We start from the raw sequence: 21,803 nt of genomic DNA, 5'->3' as shown, positions 1-21,803 counted from the left end.
GTAGATTTCACATAATAAGTAGATCTTAACATTAAAAGATATTCTTTAAGCCATTTTTTTCCAAAAATGATTAGTTAAACTTTCACGATAAGTAAACCTTCTAATTACCATTTTCTTATTACTTAAATTAGTGTCGATAGTAAGCCTGGTAGGAGGTAAACTATTAACTCTTCTTCCCATTAACAAATGAGCTGGAGTAAGAGATACAGGTCCCTGAAAATCAGAAAACACATAAGTCAAAGGACGAGAACTAAGCGCACCTTCAATTTCAATAATTAAAGTCTCTAATTTTTCTCGAGACAAAGTGGTTTTGCCTAAAGTTTTTCGAAGGGCAAGTTTCACAGATACTTCACTATCTTCATCTTTATGTCTCAAATGACCCAACTTGGCTTCATCAACTTTAGAACTAGATGTATCATCACTATGCTTATCTTTTTAGTCATCTTTAACTTTATCCCTTTCTTTTTGCCGATCAAATCGTGGCCTTCTTTCAACTTTAGATCGTCTATATTCTCTTTTACCACGATAAGCACCAACACCACTCGAAACAGCAGCACCGAACTGTACATTAGAAGGTCCAATTCCGTATGCTCCAGATCTAATGCCACTACCACGACCTCTAGAACTTTCATAACTTGCACCACTTCCACTTACAACTGCATGTTGGTCAGTATTATTAACAAAGAAGCTTCCTCCTCTAGATCGCGAATGGACATTCCTTTCTCTTCCATCCCGTCTGTGTTATCTATTCTATTCACTTCTCGTGGAATGTTCATGTTTTTCCTTTTCGCTATGCTGTTTGTCTTTATCATCCATTACAGAGATACTGTCCTTTTTTAGGAACCTCTGAAGAATCCAGTTCCCCTTTTATAGAACTTTCTTTACTAATTTTTCAGGTGTCTTTTCAATATCTTTAGAAACACTTTCACTCTTTATTTTTTCATTCTTTTCTTCTTTTGCATCTTTTTCCTTTTTCACACAAGAATCTAATTCAGTCTCTTTACTGGAAACATCTTCTTTAACAGGTTCCAACTTTTTGTCAGGTGTAGAAGACGAGGTAACAGCAGCATTTGATCGCCTCAGAGGTGTGAGATTTTTCTTTGGGGGTCTGACACCTTCAAACTGCTTAGGAGTTATAGGTGGCGGATGATGATACTATTCACGTCTTTTAGATTCTACAGGATATGGAGTCTCTCCGCAGTTCAGGATACCAGACTTTTCTTTCTTTTCTTCTCTAGAATTAAGTCCTTTTCTATTATGTCCTGGTTGAGAACTAATTTCAGTTCCGTCTACAGTGTGCCTGTCATCTTTGGTGGATTCTCTACTTGCTCTTGAACCCCGTCTATCTGGCCGTGGAGGTCTATCCTTTCCCCACTTTTCTTTATCTTGCCTTTCATATCAATCATCCTTTCCAGATTTTTCTCTAGAAGTTTCATGGGCCTCATCAAAAGGATCTGATGGCTTTCTATCTTCATAATCTCGAGAATTAGACCATGAACTAAATTTGTTGTTCTTGTCTCTTAATTCACGATTATGGCATTTAATGGTTGCATCAAGCATAAACGAACTAAATGTTACACCGAATGGTACGCGTGTCATTCTCAGAATTTTATGAGACTTCGAATCCTGGTCATCTGAGAATACAAAATGCATACTCAAATTCGCGAAATCTCAGTAGCACATCAAGGATTCAAAGGCGGACCAGGTGTAAGACTATCATTTAAAGATTTACAACCTTTTACCTTTCGAAGAAGCGTCAAAAACCATTCTAACTTTCGTCGTTTCTTTGTCGATTCTTACAACTGCGGAACGAGGCATATAATATGCGTTTTCTTCATTTTTCAAACATCATTCCTCAACAATATTCAGATTTAATTGATCTGCATTAATCTAATATATAAAAATTTCATGTCACGGTGTTTGTGTTCGTACTCCTCCGAAACGGCTTGACCGATTTTCATGAAATTTTTTATGTGTATTTGGTAGGTATGAGAATAGGTTGTAAAGTATGTTACATAACGCTAGGTAATTCGGGTGTCCCTATGCACGTTCACCGTACACTGAGGAGATCAAAGCTTGCTTGAAATCATCGCCACTGTGAAGTAATGTTGAAAAAGTCCAGCTAAAAATAAACACGTGCGCCCAAATGCTACAAGATCCATCTGCTGACACATTCTCGGACCAATTGTTAGATATCGGTGATGGAAAAGTTTCTGTCTATGAAAATACTGGATGCATAAAATTGCCCACAAATTTCTGCACTATAGCTGATTTGCAAAATGCTCTCATTGACCGTATATTTCCCGATGTACCCACACAATACATAAATCATGCGTGGCTGCCAGAAAGAGCCATTTTTGCTGCAAAAAAAATGTGGACGTCGACGATTTACATTTCAAGATACAGCAGTCGTTGCAGGTGACTTGATATCATACAAATTGATCGATACAGTTTGCGATGCTAATGAAGCTGTAAATTATCCAACAGAGTTTTTGAACTCACTGGATTTGCCAGGCATGTCACCACAACTTCTACGACTGAAAGGTGGATCTCCAGTTATTTTACTTCGGAATTTGAACCCACCCTGACTGTGCAATGACACGCGATTGGTCATTAAAAAATTGATGAAAAACGTTATCCAAGCCACCATTTTGAATGGTAAATTCCGAGCCGAAAATGCTTTGCTGCCACGAATTCCAATGATTCTCACAGACATGCCAATCGAATTCAAACGCGATCAATTTCCTATTAGATTCGCATTCGCAGTGACAATCAATAAGTCGCAAGGCCAAACGATGTCTGTTTGCGACTTAGATTTGGGCACACCATGTTTTTCACACGTGGCATGTTCTCGCGTGGGCAAACTATCGAGCTTATTTGTGCTGGCTAAAGACGGACTGAGAAAAAATATCGTACACTCAATTGCTCTTCGAAATGAATATTGATTTTCTTTATTTCATTTTTATACTTTAGGACAAAAAAATGTATTACTTTTTCACTTTACGTTTAACTTTTAAGATATCATACAATGTATTGAAATACATTGTATTGAGAAAATGAATGGTTAGTGTTTTTTAGTTTTTATCGGCGATCATCGTCTACAGCGCTCCATTCCTCTTTCTGTCATAGATCCCATCCCTACACACTTACAATACATTCGTTAACAACCACAATATTCAATAGAAATAATTTATAAGACAGAACAACGTTTGCCGGGTCAGCTAGTATTCTTATATTCATTCAGAAGCCAATTATTTTCTTTCGTTCTCATACATAAATTTTCAAATCTGCGCTTAGCTATCTCAAAGTTATTATGTAATTCTTCAGGATTTTTATCCCAAAAGAGTTTAGTTTCATATCTCCCATTTTTGAATTTTAAGTTGTTTTCAAAGCGTGCAATGAAATCCTTGTCGCTATCAGAGATATTTTCCCTATCTATCATTCCCATCAAATCCGATTCCCAAAATATTTTTAAATTTTCATTTAACGCTGATCAGCATTCTATTTTTAAAACAGAAACGTTCTTGTCGCAATTTAAGTCTACTGGTGAGATTCGTCCTTGCACAACTGTACCGGAAATTGATCAATTACAAATAATGTTTTAGTTGCATTTTCCCCTTTTGCCTGAATGAATTTCCCCAAAAAATTTTTCTCCAATTAAGAGAGAAAATTCGTTTCCGAAAGACTCGCAAGCATTTGAAAGCTGCATATTTTTCTTAGTAAGCATCTTTTCTAGTTTATTAGGCGGTACTTTAAAAGGAGAACTAGAAATAACATCGTAAAGTAAGGCTTCCATTTCAATACTTTTTTCAGGGTCACGAGGATTGCAAAGAGTAAACTTTACAACTTCATATGTTTTTCCTATCTGGTCTCTTGAACCAAATGTATAAACTAACAGTTTTTCTGTTTTCATTATAAGCAATTTTAACGCGTCAGCTAGTTTCTTTTTCAAAAAGCATCACTGAGAAGCGTAGTCTAGAAGAATATTTACCCTTTTCCCTTTTACTCCGAACTTCAATAAAGCCGAATAAGTCTCTAAAAGTACGGTTGACTACGGTTGACGGAGTTCCCGCCCGAGATGGGCTACCTCCAACTTTGCGATGTTGACTGGACCCTGGCTTTAACTAAAGTGACATGGACTGGATTTTCTCAGGGTATATGTATGATTTAACGTCGACCAATCAGAATTGTCTCGTAAGCGACGTGTGGTGGAGGGTGTAGTAAGCTGGCGAATCCGGAGCTCTCCTTTCGTACGTTCCAGAACAGGATTTTCTTTTCTGGTTCAACTTCTTCCTCAATATGTAGTGAGGGATAGGGGTGAAGGGTGTTCAACTGCTCAACTTTTCCATTGACTGCTTGCGCGAAGTTTTTGCACGGATTTAAATTTTTAGATTTACCTTACTTAAAATGATTATTTATGGGTTGGGAGATGACAGGTATACAAGAAGTATCTCTAAAAGTACCTCACCCTGTTTGATATTTATGTTCGAACAAGTTACGATCTCTACTTTCGATCTTTCACCCCCTGCGGGTTCAGAGCGGGTGGCGCGTCGCAAATTAGCTCTGAATGCCTACGGTGACATTTACCACATGTCCGTTTTGAGGTGCAATTTTTGTAAACATGTTCTGCTTTCATGAGGCACAAGAAACATATCCCGTTTCTTCTTAAAGGTGCCTTTCTTTCCTGAACCGGCAAAGGGCAAGTTGAAGAATCGAGGTCGGATTTAGGCTTTACACAAAATAAACATTTTTTCACATCTATTACAAAGGCAGATGCATGTGGAGTATTCACGCTTGTTTGGTTATTTCGGTTATATAACTCAAATTTATTCTTATTGAATTTTATTATTTACGGCTAGGTTTTTCATAAGTGCTAACTCTAGATTCTAGGAGTGCATCTGTGCCAAATTCTTTGATTAAATGCTCATTTCGCTAGCGACATTGAATTTCGATGTTTAAGAATTCTAATAAATCCGAAATAGTATTTTCTCTTTTCGAGTACATTTTACGTGAAAATTGCAAGGATAATTCCCTAAGGATAGATTTTAACAATATGGGGTGTAGTAAAGAACTATAACTGTTTGGACTAACACCATTATTTTCTAAACCGCGTATGTGCGTTTCATATATAGAATATAATCTGCGTAACGACTTAACATCGTTTGCTTTTCGTACAGGATTTAAATTTAATAATTGGGACACGTCAGCATCAATAATCCTCTCGGTTTTACCGAATCTTTTTCTTAGAATATTTATCGCAACGTCATAACTTTCTGCTTTTAACGTTAAGCCACGAACAGCCATTCCAGCATCAATAACTAAATAAGATTTCAAATAATTAAATTTTTCCACATCGCTAAGACTTGAATTTTATGTATGGCTGTATCAAATTGAGAATAAAAGTCATTAAATTTCAGAATGTGTCCATCAAATGGAGGCATTTGAAATCTCGGTAGTTTGACCTGTTGAGGGTTTCTGTTACTATTTTTATCATTGGTAATTTCGCTTTCATTTTTCCGCAAAAGTTTCTCAGCTCGCATTTTCCAAGTTATCATTTGATTCCTGCATTCTTGTTGCCATTCCACTTCCTTTTGTCAGATCTTGCAGAAATTTAAAATCTCTGTGGCAAGTTTCCTTAGTTGATCATCTTTGTCTAATAATTTCGCTAACAGCTCTATTATATGGAAAGATCTTTCATCCGTTTTGTTTATTTTCTGCTCTAGTTGTTTGAAATATTCTGTTGCCGTCTTTCTGACAGGGGCTCTAACTTTCTTTAAACATCCCAGATCCATTTTAGCTAATTCGCATCTAGTTTCAGTTTCGCATCTAAAGGTATCTCCGGTCGAATTGGGCTTTTCCTGGGTTTCGGCACCAAACCTGATTAGACTTCAATTCGAGTTCATTTTCAATTCAAATTGCCAATAGAATAATTCAAAAGCTCTTGCCTGTCAGAAAGGAACTGGAGGCAAATAGTGGATTTTTCACATTTTATTCAGACACAGCTAGCATATTTACAGGAAAGCGCACAAAGACAAAGCAACACAACTAGACATCACAACATACACAACAAGACTGCCCCAATATAAATAAAATCCAGAGAAGGACACAGCGCCCTCGGGCGGAAAACCTTGGACCTCGAGGTGTGTAAATAAAGTTTTAACAACAATTTGAATCTAAAGTGACCGGAAAATTTTTAGATTTTTAAATATTACATTTAAAGAAAAAGGAAACTATCTGAAAACCAATTAATTTAATTAATTATACTAATTAAATTAATTGGTAAAATTAATTTTATTAATTTTACTGATTAATCAATTACTTTGTCTTTTAACAAAAATAATCCTACTTAGTAAATAAATGATTTAGAGTAGTAGTCTTTTTTTTTAATTTAAGAAAAAAAGAATAAAACTTTATATAATTTACTATTATTCGTAAAAAATAAATTTCTTTTAATTCAATTTTTTTACTCTTTTTCATCCATGGAATTCGATTTCTTTTTGTATTCTTAATATCATAGTTCCATTCTCCAAACTCTGTGATAGTACACGGTACACAACAAATTTTATACTCAATATAATCTTCCAGATTAAAATTAAAATAAAGTCAATCGAAAATATTAGGCTTGGCAGTAGGACATAGCACGTTTATACAATAGAACCCGCTACTAGAATACCAAATGAAGTCGGAAACATCCACTTCTGCACTTGAAGTATGGCGCTCTTCACTTGTTAACCACCGCATAAGCAAATTTATACTACGTGGGAAGGAAGTTATATTCCTTCTCTTTCAAACATGTGGTCAGAGAATGCCATAAATAAATTACATTGGCCTAAAAATTCCATCTGATATATGTTTCCACAATTTTGCATGAACAATACTGATAGATTTTTTTTCAAGAGTTTGCCATTTAAAATTCTTACTTTCAAAGACGAAGAATGCTTTATAAGAAAACGGACATTTTATAGAAAAAAAAAGTTGACGGAATCACGGTTGTCGTTTATGTGAAAATGATCGGCGTGGAAAAATTTAAATTGCTTGAGATATAAAAAATTAAATAACCGAGCTGTTTCAAAGATGCAAAATGACTCTTTTTTGGCTATATCTTTAGTTAAAAAGAACAAAGGGAAAAAATAGAAATGATCAGAGAAATTTTAGAGAAATAAACGAAACGAGAAAGAGAAAATTATTTTGATAAATGTATAATCAAGCAAAAATGTTTCTTTTTGTGGACAATTACTCTGCCGTTTGTATTCATTTGAGCGAAAATGGATTAACATTAAATTCGTTTTTGCCCCCCGCACCGAATAATATTCCGCCTTCATTTTTGTCCTGCTAAATTAAAACTCATGGCCCAAGAGACAATCAAAAATTTAGAAATTCATTATCAAAAACATATTCTCAAGCACCTGATATATGCATTTCTGCAGAAAATCAATACATTTTCAATTAAGTACTTTTCGTTTCAAAATCCTGAGACGGCCACTTTTCGACGATTCTATCTCACTAAGGGGTTAGACGCGAAAAGCTGAGCACATTTCCGGATTTCTTCGTCATTCTTTGACCTTGATTTCCATCCTATTAGATAGCAGTTACTCTTTCGTTCAATTTTTTCCACGTGTATATGAGTATGGTGTCATTTTTGACCTTATAATTTTATTTCAATTTCGTCTGCTAGTAATCCGAGTTTATTTTACTGTTAAATGTAAACCTCTCCTCCCTTCATCTTTCCTCTTACCCCTATTTTGACGAATTAAACCCTTCCTAACATGCGCAAAAGCGCGGAGGGTTTTAGAATACGTTATCAAACATTACAAGCATGAACATGAGAGAAATGATGTCCACTTCTATAGCGGCAGATTGAATGTCTAAATATTTGTTATCAAGAGATAATGTGAGCCTACTCCAGGGACGTGGGAAAGGGGCGGCGGCACTCCCCCCCCCCTCACTCTACTTCTGCAGATTTTTTCCTGGGTAATCATAACTTTTATGTCTTTGTATTGATTTGATCAATGATTTGATTTAGTGGATTTCGGACAATTTATTCTCTGAGTGATTTCATTCTGTGTGCACAACTCTTTGAGAAACCGAGGGTAGAGAAACCAGAATGTTGTAAAATCGCTTCATTTTTACCAGTAGAGATGCACTGAAAAATACGAGTCGGTGTTTTTTTCTACCCCTGCTATGCGTCATGGGTGATCAACAGTGCCTTGGATCGCTACAAATTACCGCTCATTCAAGTCAGATTTTATTACTTTCGTTTATTGTGTTCGGCTGCGAAAGTCAGGCGCTTTCTAGAAGTACTTGTGTGGGAAGACTTTTCCGCTACATTAAAATTTTGAATCGCTGAATGATAACAGCGGTACGTGAGTCATACAACATAAATATAAATCGCGAGGGTTTCTAAATTTTTGCTAAGAATTTTAAATACGGAAACTCCCATTACATGGTTGACCTAAATGTATATATAATATAAATAATCAGTTTGCGATGGATTAAAATTGCCTTCATATTCACTTATTATTCTTTTAAATAAATCATTATTTGCAACATTTTTGCATCGAGCAATCAATATTTGCAATTTATTATTATTCGTTCAGAGATGGAAGTAATAAAAAAACTATTATGTTAATCTGATACACACAGATTATTATGATGCACTAACTTTTGGAAACAGTAGCATCCTCTTCTATTAAAATAAAAAAATATGTGTGAATGCCAATCATCAAACTGATTGGGTAGCTAAAAAAATAATTATTCTACAGCTACATAATTTGCTACTTACTAGGTAGATATTAATAATCCATGTCCTAAAATACTTCGTCTCAGTTTTTTCAAAATTCAATATTGCTTTTTAATAATAAATTTTTTATTAAAATGACATTGACGTCCTTAAATGCTACAAAATAACAAAATTTCCAATTTAAAATTTTATGAATATTACTAAATGATGCACCCATGAAATATCTTTATTTAAAAATATATTTTAGAATTTCGAGGCGATCCTTCTGATATAAAACATTTCTGAAATTTAACAAATTTATTGATATATTTGTGATTTTTTTTTCATCAGCTTCGACCATTTTGTAGTCAACTTTAATGAAGTAATCATCTTCAAGAATATTCAAACACATCTAGAACATAAGATTCTATTATGATATTATGTAGGAGTATTTTATTCCTCGTAAATTTCGATTAATTAAGTTTTATTATTTAAATCTTAAATTAAATATAAATTTTAATACATGTAATATTTTTTTAAAAATTACAAATAAAATTAGTTAATTTTGTAATTTTTTTCTATTCTGAAAAATAAAACACACAATTTATTACTAAATTTGCTAATTTTATCAAACAAGTAACTAACAAAAGTTTCAGTTACAGTTATGTATATTTCTTACTTGTTAAATTTGACGAATTAAATATATAAAACACCTGTTGTATAAATCTAATTACTCATTATTCCATTTTCTTTCTCTTACTTGTGATCCTTGGAATAAAAATAATAATGAAATGAAATCTTTTTTATAATTGTTTATGATGATGAATTTAACGAAGAAAAATACATTTTGCTTTAAAAGGAATTGCAAAATTTACCCACTTATCAGTTTTTCGTCATGTTATGCCGAAGCACCATTTTAGTGTGGGTAAATAGGAAACAATGAAATAACACTTCAATTTAATTTAAGTGACAACGAATTGTTTAGGTGTTGAACAAATCAAAAAATAGATTTTAAAAGTTTAAAATTTTAAAACTCATTTCGAAAAATATTTTTAATATTTTAAATGCTTACAAGCGAAGTAAAATTTTTATATTTCTTAATTTTGTATTTTCGTCGGTTATTTCTATAGATATAGAATAAGAACCAAACTATATAAACAAATAGAGCTAGTGCTGTTTTGAATTTAAGTGAAGTAGGGTATCATGAATTTTATAATATTTGTCACCTAATTTGGAAACTTTCGAAAATTGGAGTAAGAGATTATTCCATGTTTAGAAGTATTTATCGGTGTAGGTAAATAATTTCACTTATGAAAGAAATAAGTCTCTTTCTGTTTCCAGAATTGCTGCCATTCATCTTGAATCAGTTTTGAAATAACGGAAAAATAAAGATACGTTATTTTAACTCTCTTTTGCTAATGCTTCGTGCAGGATCAACATTTATTATATTGATAGAGGTATTAAAATCTGATTTTAAAACAGCTTACAATTAACATACAAAAAAGATCAGCAATAACTTTTTATATATCTTGATACTTCTTTTAAATAAGTCAATATAATGTATTGCTGAAATATGATTTATATAATTATTTAGAGCACACATTCAATTCAATCTATAACTTATATTTAGCAAATAAATGCACTTAATATTAGAAAAAGTAGTTTATTGCTATACTCTAGTTCAGAAAGCACGAAAATATCTTCTATTATAATTAAAAAATTAATTTTTTCAGTAAATTTCTTTAAAGGAAAGAAAAATATACAGGTTAATGAAATTTTGCATTTACATACTACAGTCCAGATCCTACAGCATCTAATCAGGATTTTATCAAAATTTTAACTTAGTTTCTACGTACATTTTTTTATTGAATGGTAATAACCGCCTTTAAACAGTTACAGTTACTAAATTACGCAAATTCATCAAATTAAAATACTGATAAAAATTAATAGTTTTTATTTTAATAATTATCTTATTTTTAATAGTCCTAATTTTATTTACAATTAGTATCTAATTTGTAAGCTTATCTATTCATATATGGTGATTTTTCTTTAAGTTTGATTATTTCGTGCTTTTTGCTTTTTCACATTTACTTCCTCAGTTTCGAAATCGCTTTGTAAAATTCGAATTGAGCCATGCAGTGAAATTAGTATCTTTGAGAATTTTTAACTCCTGAATAAGCAAATTAACGACTTTTCTTAAGATACTGCAAGTGATCATACATGGAAGCTTTATAAAGGAATAATTCCTTCCATATAAACTTCAATTTGCTTGGAACATATGTCATCATAAAAAAAAATGATTGAAATTAAATATACTTATTAATTTTTGAAATGACACAGCTTGTGTTGCTGTCATTTAATTTTTTTTTCGCCATGATTTAATAGAAAAATTAATAATTTGCATTATAAACAAATAAAGCATATAACGAATTCACAAAGAATTTTATTAAATACAATATAGATAATTAATAATCTTTTTTTTTCATCGATTCTAACAAAGGACAGTTTATTGCTAGATTTGCAGTTCTATACATTTGTATATGATAAAAGTTTCATTTAAAAATAACTTCTTTTTCTTAAAATAAATATCCGAAACAAGTTTTACATTCATATAAATTCACACCATCCTAATTTGCACGATATCGGGAAAACAGTGCTTAAATAAGATCTTAAATAAAATAGCATTTAGTTCTTATATTCTGAACGAATTTGAAACTTTAATTTATGCTTACCAAGGAAGTGGATAAAAACCATTTTTTTTTTTTGTTATTATTCATTAAGATAACAATGTGAAGTGTTAATCACGAACAGGTGGTGTCAAATAGTTCATAACATTTAATAATTCCAAAAATTTGTAACACGCAGAAAAAAAAATCACAAGCATTTACAATATGTAATAATCACAAAAATTCGCATTAAATAATCATTACAAAAATTCACACTAAATAATTATTACAAAAATTTCATAATACAAAAATAAAATAATAATTGCAATTTTGTAATTGCAGCTGCCATGATGTTTTATTAATTATCCTTGACGCATCACACAATATAGTAACTCGGTAGTGTCTCATTCTTATATATTGTATTAACGTATGTTATAGATGTTAAACATTTTATCGCAGACTGAACTCAATTTATAATGTGGTAGCAACGTGTGAAGTGCAGCAGACATGGGAACCAATAGGTTGCGATTTTATGGCTTCATTGTGAATACTACGCTCTTCTCAGTATTCATAAGCAATTTATTTTCCATGCACTGCTGAAACAATGATCTAAAATATTTTGCATTAGACTTACTTAAATACATTTAATTAAAATGAGCGTTGCACTTCACACAAAATTCAACAAAAGCTATTTAATACATCCATTCAAATTTTATCGTTTATAGAAGAATGTTCAATAGATGCCAACAAAAATACATTGTTTCAAAGAACTACAGAATAAATGCATAATTTTTAATGTTCCTATTTATTTTTTTTATAAATGCCTTTAAACTCCATATTTTCATCCAAGAAATATATATTATTATTTTTTATTAACTGTTGAATACATATCTTAAAAGAGTTAAATTACAGTTGTTAAAAACCTCTTAATATTCCTACTAAAATTACTTGAATATTTAATTTAGTCAGTTTTACTTTTTGTTTTCATTTTCGTTGAGATATGTTAAGACTAAATATAAATAATTTTCAGAATGAAAATGATTTTTAAAATGAAATTTTGATTGCTATTTTTATAAGATTAAAAGACGATGACTTGGCATAGGGGTAGCGCATCTTCCCCGTGATTTGAGCCTCCCGAATTCGAGTGCCGGTTCCGGCATGGTTGATCTTCTCTGTTCTATATGTGAGGTGCGTGAATATGCCCCCCCCCCTGTAAAAATGGGTTGCGCAAATGAATGTGAAGTAGCCAAGTCGTACTCTTAGTCTTAGTTGGCGCTACTGAAAAAACAAGAGATGCTCACTCGGCTTAAATCGCTGACAGATAACTGTCAAGAGGCTTGTAAAGTGCCGTAAGTCACAACAACATGAATTTAAAAGTGCATATTTTATTCAATTCATTAAGAAAATTTAAAAAATAATCACATTTAAAAAATGTTTATGATTATTTAAAAACTTGTTTATTTTGGAGCATATTTGTATATACATGTGCCCATGTGTTTACAAGTATACCCAAAAAGAAAGAAGTTTAATTATCGACGATATTTTAAACGAAATAATCAATATTTCCTCAACAAACGAAATAATGAATTAACGAAATAATCACTGAAATTATCAATCATTTCAAACTAAAAATTGAAATTAAAATCTGAAAAGAGAAACATAGGAAAATATATATTTATATATTCCTTGAAATTTAGACTGTTTTAATAGGAAAAATACAATTTCATCTGCTTGCTTAGTGTGAAGGAAAATAATTTATAAATAGGAAATAATGTAAAAAGTAATGTAATAACATCACATAAAAAATAATGTAAACATTAATGTAAAATGCATTATATAAATAGTTGGACTAAGAACGAAAAACAGCTGTTTAAAAATTTTTAAAAACCATATATAAATAGCAGCTTTTCAGCTAAACCCCTTCTAAGGTAAAGTAAGTTTGGTAAGTTTCTAATGTTTCACTGCAACATTTAATCAAAAGTGAGCGAAAAAATTCATTTTGAATAAAAACTCAGTGGAACTTAATAACATTTCGATTAAATAATCTATAACAGAGTAATACTCCTTAAAACAAAATATAATTTCAATCTAAATCGACATACAGTCATTATGGCATAAGCAGATGAAAAAGATGCATCTTATGGTTCCCTTTTCCAAAGAATGACCTTTCAATACAAACGCCTAAAAGGAACCCGCGCCCCCTCCTGATTCTATAATATTCTTAAATGGTCCTAATGCCGCCTTGTCGGAATTAATTGTATTGACTATCCTCCGATTCGCCAAGATGTCGAAAAATTGTAAGGGAAAAGAAACACCTTAAAATACGTCTGAAACATTCAGTAAACAATATTCGATATACCATCCATATTACTAGATGTTTATAGCAGTACATTGGAAATTATAACATTATAGCAGTACTGGGGCTTTTAGTTCCTTACATTGGAGTGAAGTAGGATTTTGGTGATTATGTTATTACGTTTCAAATAGGAAAACATGAGTAATGTGGAGAATCAAAAATTTAGACAGATCTTTAAGACGGGGGGGGGGAGAATCCGACATTCAACAGTCCCTTTTACACTGAACTTGGAAAAATTTAACAAACTTCTAGTTAACTTCTTCCTTAGAATGAGTCGGCATCTCTTAGAATGGCCAAGTGATTAAGCTGCAATACGTTTGCTTCACCCGATGGATATGCAGGAAGAGGCAGAATACTCTGGCCGATAGCCCACTTCACCCTAGTGCTAATTATCGGGGAAGTTACAACATAGATAAAGAGTCAGTTAAACACGAGATTCAATTAATGTTCTTACAAAGGGGTTATGCTTACTTACCACAATGATCAAATGAATAACCAGAAAGAAGATCTTGTCCAGAAAGAGATACTTTGGACATAATTTACTAAACGGAAAATTTGTAAACCTAGAATCAGACCTCCAACCACCCTTAAAATGAAAGGTTGCAAGACACCCCTCAAAAATAAACATAAACTAACCAACATAGTCTCAAACAGATACGAAGGGTTTGAGAATAATAACGAAACTAATTAACAGGAAATAAAACTACTGGTAAATTTACTCCAATAAGGCTTATATGCACAAGAGATTTTAATGGGGTATTAGAAAAAATGCCTTTTAAATTTGGAATAATAAAAACCTGTATTAATTTTCAATAAAAAATTTTTAAATATAATATATTTTATTTTTTATACATTTACATAAGGTCTTATTACAAAACTTAATAAAACATTTTTTACAATTGACAATGTTACTCTTTTCATCACCGGACAAAGTGGAATACCCTGATCTTCTAGATGGCACCTGAGTCCTGGGCCTATTAATTACCTTCCCCCCTAAAACCTCTCCCAGATCTCCAGAAGAATTATCTTAGAACCGCCTTAAATGAATTTTTTTAACGAAATTAATCAGCATAAAATTAAGAATCAGCATATAAGATCATTTGTCCTCTAGAGAAAAGGAATGAATGCTGAACTCTTAATAAAGCAGAAGAAGACCGGGTTATTGATTGTTAAAGAAAAATATGGAAAATCATTGGATCATTGAATGAAAATAACATATGGGAAATGTTGTATGATCATGAAATTTAAAAAAAATAAAGTGGCGTTCTAGACATCAAATTTAAAAAAAGCGTCTCGTATTAGATGTTTTTGTCATGTATTTAAATTGCATTCCCTTTTAAAAAAAATAATCTTTCCAATAATAGAGAGGAAACAGCGAAGAAGACCACCCACTAAGCGACTGGATAGTTTTGAAAACATTCTGGAGGTTGGGTGAATCGGTGGAGGGCTATTGTGCCGCCGCATAGTGTCAGATGGTGAAAGTTTGGAGAGGCTGTAGCACTTGAGAAGAAATCCAAAGGTATATAAAAAAAAAATCACAATAAATATTTTACACTTTTTGGAAGTATAATTATATATTTTTAATTCGAGAAGCTTTAAACAAATGATAATCATGTTTTCAACGGATAGAATCAAATGAAACTATTTGACCTCACAAAAAGAAATCAAAGACTTCAGATATATTCTCCATAGTAGAACATTTTATCTTTCATTTGTCTTCACAGAAAGAAATCAAAGACTTCAGATATATTCTCCCTAGTAGAACATTTTATCTTTCTTCATAGAAGTTTAGTAGCTCAGACTATAAAGAAAGGTTTGTTTCGTCTTATCGGATGGCATGTGTTTGTGTCGTCTGCGAACCGAAACCCAATCGCGTTCTTCATCAGCGATGACTGATGGGAAAGGGAATTTCCCGTGCGTCCGGATTTCATTGACACCCTTCGCACTCATCTCCAGATCTCACCAAACGTTCATCGCTGTCGTCTCTAACGAACGGTATTATGGCGGCGAGCCGAACTGTGAGCTTGGAAGTAATTCTCATTTGTTTGGTCGGTTACGCCGTCCTGCATTGCGTGGAAGGTAAGTTATTTTCTCTCATAAGCTGCAAGTGCAGAAATCATACTTCATTTAACTTTAATTGCTTGCATCTATACCCTTTGTTTGATTCAGATTATAGTGTAAAATCGCACTTCTGCACGGAAATGTAAATAATTGCTGTAAAATATTGGATTGACGTTTTCAGTTTTTCTTCCCATTTTTGCGATTGTACTAAAAATCTGACCTAAAGCATAAAAATGTAGCATTTACTATACTTCATACGAATATTATATTATTACAATTATACTATAATTATTTACAGTACAATTACAATATTACAATTTTTATATACAATTGTTTAGCTTTTATATAGTACAATACAATTTTTATATAATTGTTATCGGTAGTATTCTGAAATCTGTGCGATTTCATTTTTTTTTTTTTTGTAAAATTAGCAGAAAAGAAAAGAAAAATAACGATTCTATTTTTACTAATATGTAATATACAGTTATCACAATTCAAATAGATTTTTAACAGCTAAGTAGAAAATCGAATTGAAGCACTGAAATGAAACATTTCATTCTACTTTCTTATTTCTGATCTTCATTACTAAGAAAAGAACGAGACTCTATTAAACATAACCTTTATTTAAAAAATAAACCTCTTATTATTTGAGAGAAAAACAATAAGAAAGGGATACTGCGTTCTTCACCAAGCAAAATTTAACTCAGCAATAAAATTTCACTATGCTCTCTTTTCATGCTCCCATTTGGCTCCGCTGTTAACAAATACACACATATGAAGCTTCTACGAACGAAATATAAAAATAATTCACTGCAGATGTTTCTACTATACATTTCTTTTCTTTTCGGTGACTTTCCCTTTATGAATGTCTCTTGCAACTCATTTTCTGACGATGGAGTGTTTATCTCTTCTTAACGTGCAATCAAATTTGAGCTGGTGTACAAGAAATGCTTAAGAGGTGCACGGCTCGACAGGTTCTCAATATTTTTACAAATACTTGTAGAATCATTAGAATGTAAAATAAATTTGATATGTTCATTTCAGCTTAAAGGGAATTTATATCTTCTCTAAAGGTATCATTTTAAGACATATATGATAGCTCACAAGAGTTAAAAATTAATGTATTAAAACGTTTACATATCTTCTGTATATTGGAACTGCATTCAAGAAATAGCAACGATATTTATATTATTATTTTAGGATATGCATTCATCTCGTGCATTTCATTCGACAATTAAGTCAAACTGTGTTTCATTTCTTAACATTAAAATTCAAGGCAGCAACAGGATAGTACTTAAGTAGAAAAAAAATCGATGTTTCAAAATTTTATGGAAACGGAATGTGCATTCAGTATTTATTTGTCTTCTTATTTGTGTAATGTGAAAAATGCTTTTATTTTTTTAAAATTAGTATCTACTAATGTAGTTTATCTCCATGTATTTGCATAGCTATTTACAATAACTACATTTGCCTGTCGTAAAGAAGGAAGTATATGAATTTATCTCTTATATTTCCGGAACGGTTACGATGTTATGTTAATTTGGAACAAAAGTAAAGTAAAATTAGCTCGCTACGTCCAATGTCCAAAATTAGATTGCTCTAGACTTTATCAATAAACCAGAGAGTAAATTCCTGCTTTTGGTACATAATCTTATTTCCTTTTATTTTTAATAAAAATACTATTATTAAACAAGATTTTTTTTATTACAATTACATATTATACAACTATTATAAACCTATAAATTATACCATCACTGTAAAGTACGAAAAATGACAATCAATTGCGGCAATGCTTCGATTGCTTATCGTGTTTGCAAACATAATGTCGGCGTCCTGGCATAGGGGCAGCGCGTCTTCCCCGTGTTCTGGGCGTCCTGGGTTCGAGTCCCGGTACGAGCATGGTTGTTCTTTCATCCGTTCTATCTGTGAGATGTGTGAATGTGCCCCCCTGTAAAAAGGGGTTGCGCAAGCGAATGTGATGCGTGAGTAGCTAAGTCGTACTCTTGGCCCTAGTTGGCGCTACTAAAATAAGAAACGCTCCCTTGGCTTATAATCGTTGACTTTGTCAGCGAGCTTGTCCATGACAAGCGCCATTATAAACAACAACAACAAATAAAATTTGCAAAAATTGTGCTCACTATTTAATATCACTTGTGAATGGATATAGATATGAATTTATATATACACTTTTTTCAGTGCTGAAAGCTAATCATTAATGTGTTTCAGTGTAGGATTAAAAAGCGATAACATTTCTGTTATAAAATATTTACATTTTCTGATCTATTTAACACTGAAACTATACACCCGCGGAGTTTTGTAAATCTTGTCTTAACTTCGTGTAGTAAACATTTGTAGAGTGGAAACAATGTTTATTTTTACTCTGTAATTTGTAATAAGGGGATTCTTTATTTGGCATGCATCCGAATTTCCCCCCAATTATAGAGAAATGGTTATTCGACATATTTCATTTTCATTATTATCGTAAACAACAGGTTTGATTAATCATTTATGCTGTAATTTGAAACAGAAATAACTTGCTTTTGCATCTTTGTTTATTCTTTCATTTATTTGTAGAAAAAAAGGCAGGCCGCTGTCAATAATATTCAAAGATTACATAATTAAGCAATACTATTTTAAGTATACTATATGAAATATAATATATAATTGAGTGGTACTTTTTTACATTTACCTTCTATCATCAAAATGGAATCAGCCACCACACGTATCCTGACTTCAGACATGGTAGAGTAAATCATGAAAGATCAGCAATTTGAAATCAGTCCCATAAAATATTCCGAGCAAAAAATTATATTTGTTTAGGAAAACTTGATAATTGCAAATGCATATGCATATAAGACTCACATCCCGTCAAAATCAGAGCCATCGCGAAACAAGCACTCTAAGGAAATCGTAGACAACAAAAATGTAAAAACAGAGAGAACAAAAATGTAAAACCGACCCACTTACTTTTAGTTTGATCGAAATGCCAAACATTTAAATCTACTAGAAAATAAGAAAAATGTAGAATAATAAAAGAATAAAAATAGAAAGTAAGGGAAAAAAATAGCAACAAAAGAAATGTAAGTATGCAAATGTGAGGAAACAAAATGTTCAGAATTACTGATAAATAATCATCGTTCAGTTCTTCTTTACTTAATGATTTCTCATGTATTGAGAAAGTTCCACACAATTTGGAATTTCAGTATGGTGTTCCGTTACATTTTCATCCATCCAGAAGACCAAGTTGATTATTCCACTCTTTGATAATGTGCAGAATCATATCTTCTGGCATGGCAGCATTTATCATCTATGCCAAAAAAATCCGACCTGATGAACCTCTACTGACAGAAAGAATCTGGTTAGGTAAAAATTCCCTTGGAAACTTTTGGCACCCATTTCATCAACGGAATTCTTGTTCATCTTTCTTTTGTGGGTTTCCGCTAAGTATTTTATCATGATTTCATCATTTTATCTTGCTTTTAATTTTTATTTGATTATACATGTTATTGAAATCAATGTTAATTAAATTTTTCTTTGTAGCGAATTTTGCTAGGCTATCTGTCTTTCCATTTCCAGCTAATCCCATGTGCTTTTCTATTCCGAGAAAATCAGTTCTATTCAATTATTTTTTTGGCATCATTTATAAACTTCCCTTTGTAGAGAGAGAACACACCATATGTTTGACGCAGCATAATCAAAGATGGTTTTTGCTCCATAAAATTTCAAACACTCCCTCATTCACTTGACAGAGAGAAAGAGTATTGAAGTATATAAGAAATGATCTCGAATTGGATAGAATTTTGACGTCTTTTATTTTATTATCTATTGATATGAAACATTCTTCCCTGATTGCTATTATATCGGTCATGAAGACACTGGAATATTTTATGCCTGATCTAAATATTTTACGATTGGCTAATTTTGGTAAAGGACATCCAACTCTAATACTTTGTTTCGATTCCATCTCTGAATGATTCCATTTTAGTCTCTATAAAATATTCATTTCCAAAAAAAAAAAAAACTGATTATTGATGTGTATTATAAATTTATGTATTTTTCATTATCAAAATTTTGTAATCCATTTCCTTCTGATTTCCTTTATTTTATACGCATTACTATTTTCACTTCTTGCGTAATCATTATGTTAATTCTGTAAGCTTCGTTTTCCATGTGTTTGTTATTGACAAATACATGCAACGCATTGAAATATTAGATATGCAATAACTTATTATTAATATTTGTCAAGTCCTTGTACGATATTTCTTTCTCATGAAACGGTATTTTCTTAATAACAGTTAAATGTATTTTTGACGACTTTTGTGCGAAGCCCCCCCATTGTTCTTAAAGTCCTATTTATTTTTTAATAAAGTTTAAAGATTTGTATTGAATTTTATTTGAAATATTTATTAAGTGCAGACGATGCATTCCTACCATTTCATCCTATGGTAAATAAGACATAAAATCCTTTTATTATAAGATTATTTGTAATAACACATGCAGTTTTATGTTTCCATAATGGGTGAAGATGCTTTACTTCATTCGTAAAGAGAAAGAAAAGTTTAGCATATTTAATATCAATATTTAAGCATGATTAGTTTTTTGTATGTGATTATGAAAACAGTCTTGTAATTTTTCTAGCTCTAACTGCAGCTCCTTGTAAGCCATCAGACTTTAAATGTACGAACAGGAAATGCATCTCACGTGACTGGTTCTGCGATGGCACCGATGATTGCGGGGACAACTCGGACGAACAATATTGCAGTAAGATGCGTTGCAAAAACTACCATGTAACACTTTATTTTTTTCTTCCCGCACATTTGAAGCTTAATTAGAATGATATGAATTGTGCCCATTTTTATTTCCTTTTTTCCATTTTAACCTTTTCACTAACCAGCAGTGCAAACTCTATATTGGGGTGCCAATTTCTGTTTCAAATGAGAGATGCAGGATGTAAATCCCCCTTGCTGATAACTCATTTTACATCCTATACCCCTCTTTTCAAACTGAAACTGGCCTGCAAGGACAGAATTTGCACGGTCGGTTGGGCCGAGTTAGTAGTGAAAGTAGTTAGTGACTCTTAATAGTCTAAAGTAGCGAGTTATAAGGGTTAATATATTTTAATTCTCAATTTTGTTCAATAAAAAGAATGCAACAAACTGAAACCGTTTGACAAGCCAGAACAGTCACGGGGTCATGGAACCCAACTGTTTCAAACATTTATGTTTTGGAAAGTTTTGTTGAAGCCTAAAACATCCTTGTTTATTTATCCAAATGAAGTAATTAAACTGCCCGATAAAATTTCCTCGGCAGTTTTACAATTTGTGGTGGAAGGAAGATCATTATGGTCCGTGCAGGGGAAGCAGGAGGACATGTGTTTTCGGGAACATTTCTTTAATGATCACATTCACACAAATAAACACGAAAGACAAGACAAGACATTAACGCTCGCGCATTTTAACAGGGCAGCATATTATTCCATTATTATTTACAATCGCAATGCACAGTGGAATGTAATAATCAGGCGTCGCCATTTATTATGCAAAAGAGAAGATAAAGTAATGCGACTGCTACATCCTCCCCTTACACCGTCTCTCTCGGCGGGGTGGTGTGATTTTTGGATTTTTTTTTCCTTTAGATAGAAAAGCCATTTTTTCCGCAATTACTGAAATGAAATAGGAAGTTAAACAAGAAAACTTGAATATGAAGGATCAATTACACACCTACCCTCTGTTTTAAATTTACATAATAAAAAATCAATAAAGCAGGCAGAACACAAATTATTTAAATCTCCACTTTTTAAAATAATGCAAAATAATAATAATAATAATAATAAAGAAGGAGATAAAATATATTTTCAGCAGTGGAAAAAATATTTACGCTTAAAACAATTTTATGCGTTTATATTTAAGTTGAAACCAACACATAAAGACAAAAATTAAGTTCAAAATATTTCAGTTATTAATTTTAACTGCAAATATATACTCACACTTTATAAAAGAAC

The 21,803-nt window shown here is 31.9% G+C and overlaps 1 protein-coding gene across 1 annotated transcript in view; it reads left to right on the top strand.

The window, feature by feature from the left end:
* Positions 1–15,667: 15,667 nt before the first annotated feature.
* LOC129976240 (cobalamin binding intrinsic factor-like) overlaps positions 15,668–21,803 on the top strand; it is a 31,672-nt gene continuing 25,536 nt past the window's right edge. The window contains exons 1-2 of the mRNA XM_056089719.1: positions 15,668–15,820; positions 20,441–20,563. Coding sequence (XP_055945694.1) covers positions 15,742–15,820; positions 20,441–20,563 — 202 coding nt within the window. The 5' untranslated portion in view covers positions 15,668–15,741. The remainder of the gene's footprint in view (positions 15,821–20,440; positions 20,564–21,803) is intronic.

The sequence above is a fragment of the Argiope bruennichi genome, chromosome 7, assembly GCF_947563725.1.
Source record: "Argiope bruennichi chromosome 7, qqArgBrue1.1, whole genome shotgun sequence".
Taxonomy (NCBI): Eukaryota; Metazoa; Arthropoda; class Arachnida; order Araneae; family Araneidae; genus Argiope; species Argiope bruennichi.
This window is presented reverse-complemented; position numbering and strand designations above follow the sequence as displayed.